The sequence below is a fragment of the Amphiura filiformis genome, chromosome 3 (genome assembly GCF_039555335.1).
Source record: "Amphiura filiformis chromosome 3, Afil_fr2py, whole genome shotgun sequence".
Lineage (NCBI taxonomy): Eukaryota > Metazoa > Echinodermata > Ophiuroidea > Amphilepidida > Amphiuridae > Amphiura > Amphiura filiformis.
In genome coordinates, this window is record NC_092630.1 from 42,849,600 (window position 1) to 42,870,133 (window position 20,534).

The 20,534-nt window shown below is 39.6% G+C and overlaps 1 protein-coding gene across 1 annotated transcript in view; it reads right to left on the bottom strand.

Moving 5' to 3' along the window:
• LOC140148556 (coiled-coil domain-containing protein 178-like) overlaps positions 1-20,534 on the bottom strand; it is a 42,637-nt gene that overhangs the window by 12,453 nt on the left and 9,650 nt on the right. Inside the window, 11 exon segments of the mRNA XM_072170551.1 lie at positions 2,905-3,018; positions 3,851-4,075; positions 9,623-9,806; positions 10,694-10,830; positions 11,527-11,672; positions 13,156-13,259; positions 13,723-13,828; positions 13,831-13,864; positions 14,077-14,146; positions 15,559-15,709; positions 16,438-16,656. Coding sequence (XP_072026652.1) covers positions 2,905-3,018; positions 3,851-4,075; positions 9,623-9,806; positions 10,694-10,830; positions 11,527-11,672; positions 13,156-13,259; positions 13,723-13,828; positions 13,831-13,864; positions 14,077-14,146; positions 15,559-15,709; positions 16,438-16,656 — 1,490 coding nt within the window.

The following is a 20,534-nucleotide window of genomic DNA, read 5'->3' on the forward strand; positions in this document are numbered from 1 at the left end:
TTAACTGTGAATGATCCTAGCACTTCAGAATAGGTCCAGTGGTTCTCCAAAATCGCCGAAAACTTTGGAAAAGAAATTTAAAAAAAATTTAAAATTTTTTTTTTTTTTAAATTTTTTTTTCAGAAAATCGGAGTACTCCGATTTTCGGGGGTTTAAAACTCGGGCAATCGGAGTAACTCCGCGAAAATCGGAGTAGTTGGCAGGTATGCTACATATTTTGGTCATGCCTGGTTCACATAAAAATAAGGAGCATGCTGGATTAAGAAATGAATCAACCCAGAGTTTAGACTGGAATTTGACTGACTCATCCCAGTTTAGGGTACAAAATATCTTTCTCTACCAGGCTCTGTCAATTATCTAAATACCTCTAACAACTTTGTATCAAAAAATTAACATTCTTTTATTTGACGAAAAAAAGACACAGTTCAGTGCAATTACAAAATCTATACTTTGTTCAACTTGTAATGGGTAAAAACATGTTTTTATGTTTTTTTAGCATCAACAAAGTCCCAAATTATACTCATATAAATTCCTTCCCACACAAGTGCATGTAAATCGCATAATAAGTAAAATGCATAACAGGTGTTACCCCTAACTGCAAGTTTGTAATCAATCCAAGATGTTAGGAGCCAAGATTACTAAAGCCACAATTTCAATTGAATGAACACAATGTGCCATTTTACATACGCACATAATTCTACAAATCTGATGCATTCCATAACCTCCCTATAGGCAATGTTATCATAGTCGAGTTGTGGCAATATCATCCTGTGTTCCTTCAATTGCCTTTCCAAGAATAGTTGAACAAAGCATAGCTACAATCCAGGAAAAAAAAATAGTTGGCACACTTACACTAAACAATGGAAATGCATGCCCTATCAAAATTGGAGAGGTGAGTGAAACATGCATGCAATATATGTGAAGGAGAGGCGAGTGAAACATGCATGCAATATATATGAAGTACAGACTCCCCCTATATCTCACCCTTCCCCACTCCCCATCTTTCAATGTTGGAGGGTCTCACGGACCTGTTGACAACATGGCTTGGTCCAACATTGAATTGGGGGAGCGGGGGAAGAGATATACCAAAAGACAGGCAAAGTGTGCCAACCTTTTTTTTCTGGATTGTAGTTTACAATGTGCTGCTTACCTGCAGAGATACTGATGGTTCTGATGACTTAGCACCAGATGCTGCTTGAACACTCAGTATAGTATATGGCTACACACACAACAACAGGTGGTGATGGAGTAGACGGTGCAGTGTGGTGATAAATAAAGTGTGAATGTGAACATGCAATATACTAAACAGTACTAACAATCATGCAATATTACTACAGAGGAAAAGGTATCGATACTAGGGAGTGTAATTCTATGTACATAACACCGGCGGATAAAAATAAGTTGAAACACTAACAAAATATCACATTGGCTCTAAATGAACAAAAACCATAGTAATGCATAGAAAATGCTATGGATGAAAGGCTATTTTAAGTCCAGCAATGGGGTATTGCAGTTCAAATCCATATACCTACTATGGAAGACATGACCTTAATCTTCCACACAAGAGGTGTAGATTTCAAATGGAGTCACCTATTTAGGGTACCCCATTTGAAATTCACACTCCCTGTGTGGAAGATTAAGGTCATGTCTTCCATAGGGGTGTATGGATTTCAAACAGAATAGCCCAATGTTGTTTTTGAATGAAATCCTCTTAACTCTATATTACCATGATAAAATGATTTGATTCTTTGGCCAAAGATCATGTCAACAAGTAATTTTAGGATCGTTCTGTGTATAAGTGTAGTGAAATTGCTACATGCGACATGCATTATGATACACCCATAGTGTTTACTGAAAAAGGCTCTGATTCAAGAGTTTAATGAACAAGTGAGGTTATGAATCTGGTATATGAATACAATAAATGCACTTTTGTCAGGCCCTTCAGGTTTTACACATTTGTGCAGCATAATCTGTCCATTTAACTTTTGAATATAGAGTAGGTATCTAAATCATCACTAATACCATGCACTACATGAAATAAAAACTACTTTCTAAAGACCAAGATCACATGCAAGAAAGATTCTGACATATTTGCTGCAGATGTTTATAAAATAAATTCCATTTCCAAATCCTTTATCACTCATTAGATGTGTGCAGTGGATCTAGTCATCAACATACAAGTCAGGTAACATATAAGCACACTTGCCAACTTGCAAAGATTATTAGTGCTGCAAACATTGACACTTTAACCTACAGGGATGTTCCATTTGAAATCTATTACACCCACTATAGAAGACATGATGTCTTCCAGACGGCCAGTGCAAATTTCAAACGGGGTTACCTAAATGTGGTGACTCCATTTGATATCTACACTCCAGTGTGGGAGATTAAGGTCATGTTTCTTCCATAAGGGTTGTATGGATTTCAACTAGAATAACCCATATCAACTTGGTGGATGACAAAATACATCATAGTGATACAAGTGGTGAACAGATGGACAGATTTTGTGGTGTATAGTGGAGGCTAATACACACAAGAGTATAAAGTTTCACAATGATCACATTATTTGGGTGACTGTGATGAAACTACACTTGCTGGCAGAGAAGAACGGCATTTGTTTACAATTTAAGAGTGTACATAGCGTAAACACAGAAGTAGGGTCCTTATTGGCTGATTGAATCGTCTGACAATCAAACCAAAGTCAAAGTGTTGGGCGGCGTAGAGCACAAGTTCCACGTATGTCGCTTAACAGGGCGCTCACATCAATCAGAGTGAAAGAGTGCCATACTTCTCTGGAAGCTAGTAATTCAAGAGTTTTCTTACAATGGGGAAAACAAACTGTTCTATTGATACAGGTGAAACTTCCTAACTGCAACACACTACTATAAAGCCCATATTGCTTACCTCTAGTGCCTTACACCTTGGCTCCATCTCATTCTTCATTTTAGTCAGCATTTCCTTTGTTTCCTTATGCTCACTCTTTATAGTAGCAACAGATGTCTCTAATCCATTTATAGTCTGTGAATGTCAAGATTGGAAAATTAAAGTTGTACTAAACTGTCTTAGGCACCCATTGTCAAGTGGGTACAATATTACATGGTCTTAAGACTAGGATTCACAAAGGAGAGCCTTGTGATAGGAACCCATTGTCAAGTAACTGGTGGGTTACAGGGTGTATCAAAATGATTGGTATCCATCAATTTTGATGTTTATTGAAAAGCCTGCCTCTTCCAAATACAACATTGGATACTCTTGAAATGTCCAGAATGTATAGTTTATGATTTGTTTTACAATTAATCTACAAATTATTTGGATCTTATGTTGAATTTTGATGTGTCAGGCTCATACATTATCAATGAAAACTGATGGGTACCAATCATTTTGATATAGCTTGTACAATACCAAACGTCTTGGAATAATAATCACGAAGGAGATAGGCACCCATTGTCAAGTAATGGATGGGTAGATAGGAACCCATTGTCAAGTAACAAATGGGTACAATACCAAACAGTCTTAGAATGGGTACAATACCAAACAGTCTTCGGGTGGGAATCACTAAGGAGAGCCTTATGATAGGAACCCATTGTCAAGAAACGAATGGGTACAATAACAAACAAACTTAGAATGGGGTTTTAGGGCTTAACATGTTTGCTCTCATGAAAATAGTAAAGAACAATTAAAAAGAACTCTTTAACTATAAGTCTGTTTGCTTATTTCTATTTGGCAAACTAGCTACAAAGTTACTTGGCATTTGGATGGTCAAATATGAACATCCATAATACTTTTTATTTGGGGGGGGGAGTAGTTGGAAATGTTAGTTACTTCCAGCCTTGAACAGTTGGCTACCTACCTGCTCCCTATCTGCATGTGCTTTCCTCAGTACTTGCACATCACCCAGAGTTCCATGGGCAATTTCTTCCAGTTCCTTGGCTTTCTTGGACACCTTGACCTTCTTCTTCTTAGCTTCCACCTGTTGTTTGGCTAGATCTGTGGTATCGGATGCAATGCGCGCTTGCATCACTGTCCTGGAATGAGTCTCCTCTTTCACTTGTTTCCTTAGAGTTTCTGAAACTCCCTGCATATGAAGCGCACATAATGTAAATAGGTTTCAGTTCTATAATATACATGTATATACGTAAGTATTCAGCAACCTTCCTGAGCAAGATTTCTTTTGAAAGGTGTCAAAATAACTCCCACTCAGGCAAAATGGGATGTCCTTTTTTCTGGACACTTGAGTAACACATCTTTTCCACTAAGTCTATTATTCATTTGCTGATGAACTTTCTAGAGCAAAACAGAAGCTATAATTTGTGTCACATATGTTCCAACTTCAAGTTCCATAGACTATATCCAGACTGAATGTGTACATTGCATGACCCTTGACTAATCGAACATTCACTCATGTTTGTTCAAAATATGACTTCATATATTATATTTCTCTGTTTATCATGTTTATTAACATCCACACTGCAAAAGACAGTGCCTAAAGATTAAACATTTTCCTTACCAGTAGTCTAGTTATAAACATGATTAAAACCTAAGCACCAAACCGTAAACATGATTAAAATTAACATGATTACTGACTATAAGAAGAGTGTTAGATCTCTACACAGTTTTGCAGTGCATTTTATGTTTTTTAAAGAGAACAAACAAACTGCACTGATCACTTTACCAAATTAAGAGTAGACACTATATGCAAAAGTGCATAATTTCCGCTAGTATACAAACCCCGGATACGGACCCCTTTTTCTTGTCCCCCCTCCTCCCTTTTCCTCCCTGTCAAAAGAAAAACAACTTATTGCTTATTAAATTTTCTTTGTTTTATTGAGGTAGCGGCTGCGCGTTACGCAAGCGTATATGCCAACAGTACGCATTAAAGTTTTAGGTGCAGGCACCAGTTGCCTTAAGAATACAGAACAAGAGCACCAATGGCGCTGTGGCTCTGTGCTTTTTTGAATGTGAAAGTAATTGCAGTCGAATGTGCAACAGGTGAAATCATATACATTGTATGTGCCAGATCACACGCAATCATACATCTTGCTGGTTGGTAGCTATATCTTATTTGCAGAGCATAATACATCCATCAATAAGTTTCATATCCACATGAGGTTTTAGTAATTTGACCACAGATGACCCCTGAGTGACCTTGGATGACCCCAAAATGACATTCCAAAAATTTGGCTTGAAATGTTGACTGTACCCACCAGGTTTCATGCCCATGCGAGTTTTTAGTAACTTAACCTCAGATGACCCCTGGGTGACCTCGGATGACCCCAAATGACCTTCCAAAATTTGACTCTAAATGTTGACTGTACCCACAAAGTTTCATGCCCATACAACAGTTTTTAGTAATTTGACCTCAGATGACCCCTTGGTGACCTCAGATGACCCCAAAATAACCGTCTGAAAATTTGACTCTAAATGTTAAGTGTACCCACCAAGTTTCATGCCCATACAAGTTTTTAGTAATTTGACCTCAGGTGACCCCTTGGTGACCTTGGATGACCCCAAATGACCGTCCGATAATTTGACTCTAAATGTTGACTGTACCCACCAAGTTTCATGCCCATACGACAGTTTTTAGTAATTTGACCTCAGATGACCCCTTGGTGACCTTGGATGACCCCTGAAATTACCTTCCTAAACTTTGACTCATAATGTTAAGTGTATCCATCAAGTTTCATGCTCATACGACAGTTTTAGTAATTTGACCTCGGATGACCCCTAAGTGACCTCGGATGACCCCAAAATGACCGTCAGAAAATTTGACTCTAAATGTTAACTGTACCCACCAAGTTTCATGCCCATACGACAGTTTTAGTAATTTGACCTTAGATGACCCCTGGATGACCTCGAGTGACCTTCACCCACTAACCAATACAAACTTGTTCTGTCTGGGGTCAAGATGCACCCGCACACCAAGTTTGAAGAATGTGCGACCCCTAGTCTCCGAGAAAAGAGGTTTTTGCATATTATGCATAAATTATGCAAATTAGGTAGGTAATTACCATATTTTGCGCTGAAAATCGAATCAGGTCGAGATCCTCTGGTCATGCTACCCCCACCACGTTTCATCATCATAGGGCTTAGCATTCTTATGGATCCCCAGAAACAGCTTCACAAGGCGGATTTCTTCAGATTTCCAACCATTTTGTAGAAGCGTTCCGCATAAATTATGCAACTTAACAACTAAATGCGCATACTTTTCGCCAAAAACTAATCAGGTGATCAGCAGGTGTGTATCATTCCTGTCACAAGGTTTCGCTTACCATGCACCGCTATCAATTTGCGCTGATATTCGCATAAATTATGCAAATTAGCTATGTTAATTTGCATATTTTCACCGAAAACATACAATTACGGAGCAAACTTGGATACCCTTCCTCCCACCAAGTAGCGTCCCCGTAGGTCTTACGGTTCCCCAGATACAGCTCCGGACAAACATTCGGACATCCCACCCCCACACACAGACGGAAATAGTGATTACTAAGTCCCATCCTGAACAAAGTTCAGAAATGAAATTTTATCAATTTGCGCTGATTTTTGCATAAATTATGCAAATTAGCTATGTTAATTTGCATTATTTTTCACCGAAAACATACAATTACGGAGCAAACTTAGATACTCTTCCTCCCACCAAGTAGCGCCCACGTACTCGTAGGTCTTACAGTTTCCCAGATACAGCTCCAGACGGACACACGGACATCCACACCCCCGGACAGACAGAAATACTGAGGCGAGACAAAAAATGAAATTTTATAACAAATTTTTGTGACTTGAGATCATTTGCATTTTTTTGTAAACACCAAAACTGTTCTGTCCTGACATGTCTGTTGTGTCATGTGTGTTGAACCCGGTCCAACCGAACAATCGTAAGTTCTGTTCGGATCTGGATCTGCCTGGTCTGCATGCTGTACTCCGATTAAGCAGGACTAGCCTACATCACATCAGTGTTTATTTCTGATAGATTTCACTTCATGATTTTTTCTTCAATTTCATCACTTACGAAAGTACAAAAGTAGACAATCTAGTAGTCAGTATTATTTTTCACCGAAAACATACAATTACGGAGCAAACTTAGATACCCTTCCTCCCACCAAGTAGCGTCCACGTACTGCGTAGGTCTTACAGTTTCCCAGATACAGCTCCAGACGGACACACGGACATCCACACCCCGGACAGACAGAAATACTGAGGCGAGACAAAAATGAAATTTTATAACAAATTTTTGTGACTTGAGATCATTTGCATTTTTTGTAAACACCAAAACTGTTCTGTCCTGACATGTCTGTTGTGTCATGTGTGTTGAACCCGGTCCAACCGAACAATCGTAAGTTCTGTTCGGATCTGGATCTGCCTGGTCTGGATGCTGTACTCCGATTAAGCAGGACTAGCCTACATCACATCAGTGTTTATTTCTGATAGATTTCACTTCATGATTTTTTCTTCAATTTCATCACTTACGAAAGTACAAAAGTAGACAATCTAGTAGTCAGTATAACCTCGGAGCAGTTCGTGTGAGACCTACGACTACGTACATGGAATAGTAGTACATGGCTTCCGAATTTGGAACTTCACATGTTCAACTTGTCATGCCGGTCGAGTCCCGCGTTTACAACTAAAATCAAACCACTTCTATATTAAGTCCATCGCTGAATTTTACAAATAACTTAAATAAACATCTTTATATTTAATAAAAAAAATATTATGGTATGCTCAGTAAATGCTTCGAATGACATTTACCAGAAGCTCATGAGCTCAGAATGGTAAACAAACTAGCGTATTTTCACCTCGATTATGCACCGTAGCTCTCTGTGGTTGAGTTTGCAAGGTCAGTGGGTCAGTGAACTTAGTCTCCTATGCAGCCAGTTTGGTTACGCTCCCTCCACAAAAAATGTTTGTGTGGAAGGGGCGGAACCAAACTGGCTGCTGTGGAGACTACTGCAAGAATCGATCAATCACACAAAACTGTTTGCTGATTGGTTCAGAAATGGTGATGTCATCAATCAAGAAAAACTAATCGATTTATTGGTTCAAAATAGCCTCATAGAAAAGTACGAAGTTTGTTGAGCATCGCAGCTTATCGGTAAAAACGTGACCTTTAACAACAAAATCGGCACAGTTCTTTCAGTACTGCACTTGCGCAAAGCCAAATAGTCCCCAGAAAAGTCATTTGTTCAGATTTATTCGGGATTTATTCAAGATTCAGACATGTTCTTGACTATTTTTTGACATTCCTTACCTATCTCTTTATTTAAATTATAAAGAAATAGTGAAGAAAAGTTAAGAAGTAGTCAAATAATTTCTGATCTGAACTAAATCTTAAGAAATGTACCTCCATTGGTTTCCGTCTGTATTACGCATCTTAAATTATACAGACCAGAATAATCTCTAGCACACACAGGGAACCAAGATATAACTCGATTATCGTGACTATTTTGGTCTTTTTTACCCAAAAATAATACTTTTATCGCCTGAATTTCAATAAAATCTGGAGTGCAATCGATTCAAAATAACTTAGCCAAACTTAGAAACGAAACTTAAGTCTTCATATCAGTCATTAAATGATCCTTAGCATAAAAACCAACAGCGTATTGTGGCCTGAAAATGAATGCTAGTTAGTTGCATGACAAAGGCACTGATAAGCTCCGCTCAGAGCCAAAAACTAAAGTAGATTTGGCCTTAAAGGATGCCATAAGCATTGGTTACGACCCTATGTCCTTAAAAGAGACATTTTGTGATTCTAGTATCCTCTTTTTAGGGCATAGTTTATTAGATATCCATGAAAAAAAGTATTTACAAAATTCAAGTTGATTTGGACACTGTGATGTACACTTCTGTCTGTCAACAGATGGAAAATACAAATTGGCTGTCTTTGTTAAACAACCGAATCTGCAAGAAAGATTATACACACAAACATCATGAAGCCTTAGGTTTCTAATAGTATAAAAATCTCAATTTTTTCGAAGTAAGTGGATGATGAGATTGTGGATCATTAAGTGCCCCTTTACAGCCATTATATAATCTGCTGTTTTTCCGTGAATGGCAGCACATGCTGTGTTTTCAGTTTCACACACAGATATTTGTTTCTTTGCTGCAATATGTTCCTCAGTTGTGATTTTCCACTCAAGTGATTAGTTTTGTTCAAGGCTTTGTCAAATTCTCAATATCTGTCACTGGCAAAAAACTGCTGTTTTATCTGTCATTCAGCTTTTTACCTGAATCTACAGGGTCCATACCACTAATACATACCCTTTATGTTAATGTGTCAAATGGCAGCTATTCAAATGCAATTTTCTCCGCTATAAAGCAACTTCTGTGCCATTTTCACCCTGATGTGGCAGTGACATCAGTGTGCATTTCAACAGACACAGCCTCAAATCGCTAGCGTTCGTTCAAAGCGCTGGTGTACACACGCACACGCTTAAAGACATCGCATAGATGAGCAAAAGAAACAGCTGCCTCAACATGTTTACGTCACTGCCACATCAGGGTGAAAAATGCTATAGGTTACTTTATTTAGTGGTGTGGATTATGAAGGGACTACTTTAACCACTGTCAAGAGATCGTAAGGTCAATAATTCTTTCATTCTAGATTGTCTTCTTTTTTACAAATAATTACCTTGAGGCTCTCCTCAGACGACACTGCTTTATCTTCTTCTCCAATCAATTTGTTCTTGATGGCTGAGTTGATCACCTTTATCTTTTCAAATTCTTCTTCCGTTACATACAGCTGCTGCTCAACCTTCTTCATCTCGCGAGCGATACGGTCCATGTTTTTATCATCAGCTATCCGTTGCCTTTTACTGGGGGTAGCAAATAGCAGAATGATTGATTCTACTTTATATTGGGTTATTCTAAATTGAATTCTATACCTTGGATGACATGACCTTAATCATCCATAGAGAGTGTGAATTTCAAAGGTGGTTCTCTGAAGGGTGACTTCATTTGAAATTAACACACCCTGTGTTGGAGATTAAGGTAATGTTTTGCACAAGGATGCACAGATTTCAGCTGGTATAGCCTATTGTGACATGCATTTCAGAATAATTTCATAATAAAGGCCCAAAATGGCCAAAGGAACTTGTTTGCATCAATTTTACATTTTTAAAGCATAAAATGACATTTTTGACAAGGATTTGTTACCTCAAGACGAACACTTTCTCTGCTTTTTTCTTCTCCGTATTTGCATAGTAGTAATGTAATTTCATAACCAAATATGTTTGAGACAGAGTTTCAAGCAATGAAAAGCTTACTTAATAGGCAAAGGTATTTGTGATGCGATGAAGCAAAATGAGTCTGATGCCGATCAAAATCAAAATTCAGTTTTCAATCTCATATAAGCCATTCCCAGAGCTTTATTTTGCTGAAAACCCCATCATAATTAGGCATGGTTCCAGAGATATGGCCATTTTAGTGTTGCTCCAAACAATAAAATACAAAGGAAGTTGAATACTATTATTGATTATATCTCAAAATCAATATTCCCGACATCCGACTAATTTTGCAACACAATTGTCAAAATTGCTGACATTGGCCTGAGTGGATCGGATTGTGTCACACATACAAGCAAGGACTTGTTAAACCAATGAATGATGTATGTTATAAGCTTGCCTTATTTATATGTACAGTAAAATGATTGAGTTGAGATTTGTATGTTCAATTTGTGCTGAGGGGGTTGTGGTTTTCTTACCAATCCTTAAGTTTGACTTCCGTATCTTCTATCTCCATGTTCATTTCTCTACACTTTTCTTGACGCTCCCTCAATTCTGTTAACGTTACTTTGATTTTACCTCTCAAGTCGGCATGAATTGTTTGAAAGCTCTTTTTCTGTGTTAAAAAAAACAACATGAAAAAGCAAAGTATATATACCTATTACTATATAGCAGGTAATTTTCTCAAGGTGTTTATTTTTGTGCTTTTTATGGTTAAATGCAAATTATACGCCTGTGAAAATACTTTTTACTCGTAGGCTTTAATGTTTAACTGTTTGTAATCGTGAAAATAAGAAACTGTAAAACTGCTCCGAACAAATCAAATCATGAAAAATTATAACACTTTACAGTACTTGAAAATACCCAGTTTAGTGTTTTAGACAGTCTCGTTTATTCTATCATATAATAGCATCCTATAGTATACAAATATTCTCAATGTGAGTTGTCATTTCCAAACATTATTGTTACAGCAAACATGCAACCACACATCCTCCGCAAACAACACATCATTAAATAACTCATGACCTCAGACAAATTCTTTACCTTACAAAGTTATGTCATAAATAACATTAGGCTTCTAAAAAGTGTTTTCTCAGAAGAAAATGACAAAATATTATAAAGATATTGGCAATCGCTTTTTTGATCAAAGACAGAAGTTACATTACAAAACAATGCTACGCACTTAGCGATAGCATAGTATGACATGCCTTTGAGTGGTATTCCTGATTGTTTGATGGTGCAAAATCCAAAAAAGCTATAAAAGCTATGCTCAATTTTCTGAGCGCAACCTTGTTTAGTCTTTAGTACTTACAATTCTTTCCGTTTGGTCTGTGAGTTGATAATTATGATCAGCCAACTTTCTGTGTTGAAATTCTGCATCTACAATTTGATCCTGAATCTTTTTCACTACTGAGGCTTGAAGTTTCTCTGCTGCCCTTGTATTGTCATTTCGAGTTTCTGAAAAGGACATTCAAATGTTGGCAAAAATGGGTATATGGTGTAAATAAAGGTGTCTCTAGTGCAGAATGTATGAGACAAAGTGAATGAAAATGAAAAGCTCGATATAATGTAAATTTTTGAAAACTGTCAAATTTCAGATTTAACATTAATGTAACAAGAATTTTGAACAACTACATACTGTGAAATACTAAAAAAAATTAATGGCTATATTCAGGGCTGCCGAAACTGATTCAGTGCTAAGGCGTGGAGCATTGGCTCACCATCAATAAATGGTCACAAACCCATTGTAATTGCAATTTGGAGCTTCAGAGACTCAAAATCTTTATAAATCAGCTGAATTGAAAGGAAAATACACAATAGTAGCCCAATTATAGGCAAGTAGCAGTATGATTTTTTCAGTAGCACCAAGTCTCCCAATTGTGCGCTTGGCATCACTGGCTACATCATTTTTATTTACTGACTACTTTTAAGTCAAAACATTTTAGAATGGAAACAGGATGACAAAGCCAAATAATTTCTTCTGCCTGTTTGTTATCACAGTGTATCCTTTTTGTTATCAGAGCAGAATAAGCCTCCATTGATGGATATGTATTGTTGAGTTGCTCTATGAAAAAGGACATAAAACATCAAATTGTACCCCTGCTGATCCCTACTGATAAGCTGTCAGCAAGAGCTTAGAAGTATGACCACTAATTCAACAATTATCATCCTTGAGGCAATGAGCAAATAACTGACCAGACCAGGAACAGAGATCAAGCACAAGGGGGTTATTACCAGTAATTGGTGTAGATTAGTGGCTTAGATTTTATGTCCTTTTTCATAGGGAAACTCAACTATATCCAGGTGGTGGCCGCATTGCATTCTCTAAATTCAGTAAATTTTCATCGTCAACCGTGTAATTGAATGGGATTATTTTGAAATTTTAAAACGCTTGAAATATCACAAACAAATAGGCCTATGTTGATAAATAATATAAATACAAGCTAAAACCGTTGGGGTTCGATAATGAACCCCACAAAACTAACCGACTATATTGGAAAATGCCATACGGCCGGGCGGTTTCACAAGTTGCCAGCTCGATCATGTCATCCGCCGCCTGACTATATCTTAAAGAGCAATGCAGTATATTTCCTAAATAATGCACTTCATAGACTGCTTTATGTTTGCTTTATTGCAGCTATGCATTCCTGTAGGATTTATAGTACCCTCAACAAATGTTGTATGTTTAAATTACACTACTATCCTATAACATCTGGAAATATCACTCATTACAATACACTTTATGAAATATTAATGGACAGTTTTATTTAGTTATGGTTGAAAATAAATCTAGGTGCAGAAGATGAAATGGCATGTAAGACGCACACATCTGGTTTATAATTACGATTTGCACCAAACATAACTTTCATTGAGTGCTTCAGCATAAATAGGCTCACTTGATTTGAGAACAGATACAATAAACTGTCAAACATATGCTCACCTAAAATGGCTTTCTCTTGGGCATTCGTTTTAAGTTTCTCTCTCACTTCTTCACAAGTGTGAACATGAGATGCATGCATGGCTTTAGCTTGTTCTAATTCAATACTGCAAAATAAAAAATCATGTTAAATTGATATAAATCAGTGTGCAAACTTTGCATTTTCATAGTAAGGATTTCTTGACATCTACAGCAGAGAAGAAAGTTTCTCTACATTCTGATATCTGTTACTCCACAGCAAAAAATAAACAAACAAACAAAACAAAACAAAAAGTAGCTCACTTAACCAAAAACCTCTGCAGCATTTTTTTAAACTTACAGTTTTTAAAAATCACCAAAATATTAAATTATGCTTCTTCCATGAGGGACATTTGTTAATTTTGACTACTGGATAATTGTTAGATAATCAATTTAAGACTAGTCTTTCAATAAAACATTCATTTTACAGTGGAAAACATCGAGATTTTGAACATATCTGTAAAAATCGTCAATCCTGATTTTTCAGGATTTAGGGTCAGTCACTGAGGGCAAAAACAATTTTCTGGCTTAAGCATAAGAAGAACAACCTACCTGATTTGTTTCAGTGCCTCTCTGACACTATCCAGTTCTTTCTTGATGTGGTCCCGTTCCATGTCAGCTCTACCATTAGCTTCATGATATTTGTTCTCTGTTCGTGTAATTTGTCTACAGTCTTGTTCAGTTCCACAGTTGTCTATTAAAAATGGAAAAATGGGATACAAAAATAATGAAGATGACAATAAATTTTGGAAGTATAAATCAAAATTTCAAACTGGCCTTTAAAATCAAGAAGTTGAGATCAAGAAAAAAAGAAGAAAAAAAAGAAAAAAAGACTAGTACAAGTATAGTGTAAACAAAGAAGTGAAAGGGAGAGGAGGAAAAGAAAAAGCTCATAAAAATACTTACTTGATCTTGTGCTTCATCTATTCTTTTCATTGCCTCCCTTTCAAGGTCAAGTTTTTCTTCCACCAGAGGACTGTAATTCAAAACAAACAAATGCAGGGTTGTGAGTGACCACATATAAAAAAGTTTGAACAATTCTAAAATTTTGAAAGCTCCTATACTTTTGTATAGAGCAAGTGCAAAAATAATAATAAAAAAAGTCTGTGAATTCAGATTTAAATGCAAAATGATATTGTCAAGCTTGTTACATGCCATTAATTACAAGATAACATTTTTTCCCCATGGCACCTCAATTAATGAATACAAACAGTTCATTCATTTATATGACTACAATCTGTTAGGAATATTTATAGTGTCATAATGGGCTGCAATCATAGCTTTAAACTCAGCTAGTATTACCATTTAACTTTTTTTTCTCTTGCTTATGAAATGTCCTTGGAAAATGTAGGTGCAATAATGCATAGTCTTTACATGTTTGAGAAACTGAAGGCAAGGTCAATGCACTTATAATAATAAAAATAGCAGCTTTTTTTGATACAAAGTGACATTAGTCCATAGTTGCTACTATCCACCGTATCCAATGAATTCATTCTAGATGTAAATTGTGGCTAAATTAAATTCATGAACCAGGTAATACTATACCTTTGAGATAGAGAAAGCTACAAATAAACAGGTAAGATTAACAGAAAATTATACCTCACCTCTGGATAGCATGATAGAATTGAAGAAAGAAATAGTCAGATCTTAGAATTATTAAAACTAAATGAACAATAGATGAATTTTTGAATAATCATATCCTTGCACAGTGTCAGAAATTTGCCTCTATCAATGGTGTACAAGAAGGTAAGCAGGAAAGGAAGCAGCTGCCTACCATTGAAAGGGTCTCTTGAAAGGGTCTTCCCTGTTACATTACAAATATCACTATGCTGTGCCTTGTCTCAAGTTGAGAGTTGTGAAGAGGGGCATAGCATGCCATCAGTGCATGATGCGCGATTACGTCACCAGTTTACGGACAAATCACACTGCTATGAGTGTGTATATGTCCCACCCTGTACTTTTTAAAGACCATAATTCTCACTTCTGAATTTATAGCTGACTATTTGATCTTCTTTTTGAATTTCAGATTATGACAGTCATATTTAAAAGTAGTATACAAAACATGACTATTTTGGCATTGAAGACTAATGGATATGTGAGTTGTGAGAACTTTGCTAATTCTAGTTTTCTCAATGACTATTTTAGGTTACTCCTTCATGCAATTTTACACAAAATTAGGGTTAGGGTTAAGATTAGGATTAGGGTTAGGATTAGGGTTAAGATTAGGGTTAGGATTATGGTTAGTTTAGGGTTAGGATTAGGGTTAAGATTAGGGTTAGGATTTAAGATTAGGGTTAGGATTAGGGTTTGGATTAGCTTACACGAAATAATTACATGAAGGATCGACCCTATTCTACTTTATAACCAGACTGCACACAGCATACTTACCAATGTTTTTGTACAAATGCTATATCTTCCTTGAGTCTTTTATTGAGTACATCTGCGACTTCCATCTGATTACGGACTCTGCCTAACTGTCTATTACGGTACGAACAGTGCCATTTTAACTCAGCTATGTCTGTTGCACATGCCTCATGTTCTGTTGTGCAAAAGGTGGCAAATGTTAAACTTATTACATTATTTTGCTATTGATCATCGTGCAGCTTTCCGTTTTAAAAATGTGATTATGTAAATCACTTATTACTATCAGTCACTGTAAACTTCACCCTGAGTTTTGTGGTGACATCAGTGCCTGTACGCAGTTTCGCTGCAAGCGTGTTGACACCACACCCTTATAGGCCTATATGTGTTTAAAAATGCTGTGAAATTTAGATAACATGCATGGTTTGACCTTGCAACCAGCGAAATAATCAGATATGTCACTACCAAACTCAAGGTGAAATAATGTATAGTTGCTATAACAGTTTGATCCACAATAAATCTGAAATACGAACCACGACTCCCACCTGTAATTACTAATTAGGTAGAACATATGCAACAGCTGCTTTATAATTATGTTCAGTTTATATTAAGAAGAGTAAAACACATGCATTCAGACACACCTATGTATCACAAGGATACCAAGCTTGAAACATGTGTCATGTGTATTCAATACTGTCCTCAATAGAATAGAACAGGTGTGTGTGTGGGGTGTGTATTTGTGTGATACTTACACCCTACTCTATGAACTCTTATTTCATCAACTTAAAAGTCCTCCAAATTAACGCATGATAAGACCAATACCTCTACACGTTAGTCCCATCTGTATTTGATTAAACTAAAGCACCAAGTGGCCATGCATTTCTATTCTTCATTATGTAGGCCTACCTTGTTGCACTACCTTTGGTAGTTCATGCATCCTTTTTACTGCTAGGTGATCTATCCTGCCCTGAAGCCATTCAACTCTCTTCTGCTCTTTGTCATACCCTGTCACCGTGTGGGCACGGTCGGTTTCTAGACGACCCATGAGGGTAAATGCCTCATCTATGACTTCTTCTGCTCCAAGATGAGGAATCTCTTCATCTGGGATGACTGGTAGAGGTGTAACTTAAAAAAAACATGTTGCAAAATGAAAGGAGATTATTTAAGTTTTCTCCAAATAAATAGATTTGGTAGAATTATGTGTTATTTCAATCGGTAAAGGTGTTGTTGAGTCGGTTTGGACTTTGCCAGCCCGTTTGCCAGAAGTATGATGGCAAGGGTTTTCTCTTGAGCCTTTTAGGCAGGAAAAACAAGACAAAAATGAAAATTATAATTAAGATTGTTTAAATCACACGATGGTAAGGTCTATCAAGTTGGTTTTTACACCTGTTGTTAAAATTCAAATTAAGAGACAATTTCCTTAGGAGTGTTATACATTGCCTGTGTTTGAAAACAGTAAAATATTTGATATAATCTCCAATATCAAACTATATATCCTTCAATGTCAAGCTATATGCTCACAGGAATTCAAACATCCCATTCATAATTCAGATTGCATACAAAGCAATGTTTTTCATACCCTGCTGATCTTGCCTTGGCAATGATACAGATTAGTCCCAAACAAAAATGTTTGGTAGACTCATAACCGGTGCGATCTTACCTTTCCGATGTTGATTAAGATACTTCTTGCATCGATCCCGAGATGCGGAAAAACCAATAGTCATTTTGTCCCACATAAATGAATAAATAACAAAACCCCCCGATCCCCGGTGGACTCACCCAAAAGGTGACGTCACACCATATGATCGCCCCTTATCCGACTTGGGATCCCCTACTCGGACCAACTGTGTAGGGGGTGGCCGGGGTTCGGGATAATCAACATCGGAAAGGTAAGATCGCACCGGTTATGAGTCTACCAAACATTTTTGTTTGGGACTAGACTCAGTACACCGGTCGATCTTACCGCTTCCGATGTTGATTAAGATACTTCTTGCATCAACATCTGAAAGATCGATCTAGCAAGTAACCGACGGATGGAGGTACAAGATTGGTCAGCATCTGATCAGGGATCGGGAGCGGTAACGATGGTTTTCGCGAGGTCAGAAAATATTTTCCCCAACGGTCGGGAAAACAAAAAGACCACGCGATCACAGACATAAACCTCCTTACTTAATAAGTTTGGTGGTTAAGAATAGCGACGCTGGTTCTTACCATGCTGAGTATTCTGTATAGTCTGAAAACCTGGTACCCGTACACCACCGTATTATGATCGCCCGAACAATGTCCCGGTAAACCTCCCGCCCCGTCTCTGATTACTAACGTAAATGGAAGTATCGTAGAGAAGGGCGAAGGTGGCTTCCGGGACACCGCCTGCTAGATCTCCTCAAGGGACAACCGAACGGTATACCCAAGATGATGAGATAGCTCGTGTCGAGTGGGTCGTGGGACGCGAAACCTTCGCGATTCCCCGGACCCCACCAACACCTGGACCAGCCATTGCGACAGCGGCTGGACCGAAAACTCTGTAAGGGTGATGAATGCGGTCGTGAGTCCCTCGCAAGGCTTGTGTTCGGAAGAAATAGTGCTGCAGCGCCTTATCGGACACCCCAGCCTATCTTTGGCTTCAGCCGAACCTTGCCCAACCCTGGGGATTGGAGAGGGACGAATGTCGGTATGCACCGCGCCCGTTCGTAGTCACGAGAACAGAGCGCCGAAACAGTGTCGCTCCAGTGTTTGTGAACACGGAAGCTAACCTCGAGACCGTGTGCAACTCAGCACCGCCTTCCCGAAGCCAACGCCAAACCGGAAAGCCATCTTGAGAGTTACGTATTTAAGCGTCGCTCGGACGGTCAAAAGGGTGACCCTTAAAGTAATCTAAGACTGTGTTGGGATCCCTTAGGAGGATCACTTTCCTTTTGGTAGACACTGTTGAACATACCGTCGAGGTGAGACTAATAAGGTAACCATCGGCTATGATAGTCGACCGCCTCGAAACCTCGGTGAATGGAGAGGACAGCTGACTTATAGCTGGCCCCAGTGGCCCGCTGAAGTCTTGCTTGGAACTTTTCTGTCAGAAACTCCGGAACTAGCAGCACAGAGGTTCTAGCGGGAGAGCTATTTGTCTCATTGCACCAAGCGTAGTATGGAGCCAGACTCTGGCTATACGTCACGGAGGGTAGACTTCCGCCTAGCCCGGCGATGAGAAAAACAGCTTCTGATGAAAAGTATCCCTCCGCTGCGCGTTCCTGGTAAGGGCCATGCAGCTAACTGCAGGTGCTCTAGTGATAGACTGGGTACCTCCTCTCCGGGCATCCGGAGTAGATCTGGTACCTCGGGGAGTGCCAGCGGCCTTGCCGCTAGCAGAATGACAATGCAGTCTTCCCACCCGATCTTGGCCACCACCCTCATGAGTAGTGAGATCGGAGGGACTGCATAAGCTGTCATCCTCCCCAGTCTATGGACAGAGCGTCCCACGGTGAATGCTTGGGGGTCCGCGACCCTTGAGCAGTACACCGGCAGTGGATGATTATGATGAGATGCGAACAGATCTTTCGTGGGGTGGTACATCCCTTGAAGATCGTCTGAGCGACCTGCGAGCAAGGGACCATTCTGCTGGTCCCGACACCCTTCCTCGTGACAGATTGTGCGCGAGGATGCTGGTGACGCCAGCGATGTGTATCACTCTCATCATAATCTGCCTGAACTTGCACCACCCTATCAGGTGTCGTGCATGCAGGCTCAATCGTGGTGGCCCGGAGTCCCCTTGTCTGTTGGGGTAGGCTACCACGGTTGTGTTATCCGTCAGGACAACGGTATGTGATTCCACGATCACCTCCTCGTAAGCGAGGGAGGTTGATGTGAAACTCTGTCTCTATGGCCCCCATAGGCCCGAGACGGAGTCTCCGTGGATGTGGACCCCCTCGCCCCGCTTTGATGCTATGGTCGTCACTACGTGACATACCGGGGTGCAGGAAACCTGACACCCTGGGTCAAATTGGGCTGATGGGTCCACCACCGAAGTTCCTCTCGCGATCTCCGACAACGGAACCGCGAGGGATATTGGTGATTGACTGGGCCTGCAAGCAGGCTAGAAGGTGTAGTTGGGTAAGCCTACCGTATAAACGGCAGTACAGTACGAGGTCTACCATACTGGCCATTAGGCCTACCACCTTCATCCATGCCACAGCGGGGTTTGCCCGAGACTCGGCCAAGAGTCAGGCACACCGCACCATGGTCGTGGCCCGCTCGGGTGGGAGCACCGCGAACGCCTCCGTGAGGGGGATCTGGGCCCCTACAAGTAGTGGTGTCTGCGTCGGGACCACGCTGGACTTTTTGAGCTGATCAAAAATCCAGGGTCCCGCACCCTACGGACTATCAACCCCATGAGACCCGTAGTCTTCAGTGGAGTGCGTCCGTATATGAGCCAAACGTCCAGGTAGCAACTGATGTTGACACCCCTGTGCTTCAGGTACGCTGCCACCGCTCTGACCAAGAGTGTTAAACACCCTGGGAGAGATGGACAGGCCGGAAGGCCGGTATCAAAACTGGTAATTTTGATCCTGTACCTAGAAGCGCAGATGCCTCCGATCTTGAGAGGCGATTGGCATATGCAGATAGGCGTCCGAGAGATCTAGCGATGCTGTTCCCATGCCCCTGATGGGGCAGGCTAGCACCGAGGCGAGAGTCCCCATTCTGAACCTCTTGGGCCTGAAGAACGTGTTCAACAGCCTGCGGTTCCGGATGGGGCTCCCGTCGCCGGTCTTCCTTGGAGCCAATGGCTCCAAGATCACCAGTAGAACGGGGTAGACCGGGACAATCGCCCGCCGTGAGAAGCGTGTGATCCCTGTCAGTAGTGCCCGACGCTGGGGGCCGCCTGACGGCACTACTGTGGACCTCTGAAATGTGCAGACGAATGTGGGGAGACTGGGTTGCCAGTCTGTAACCCCCACTCACCACTGACCCTACCCAGGCGCTCAAAGAGATGGTTTCCCACCTCTGGGTGA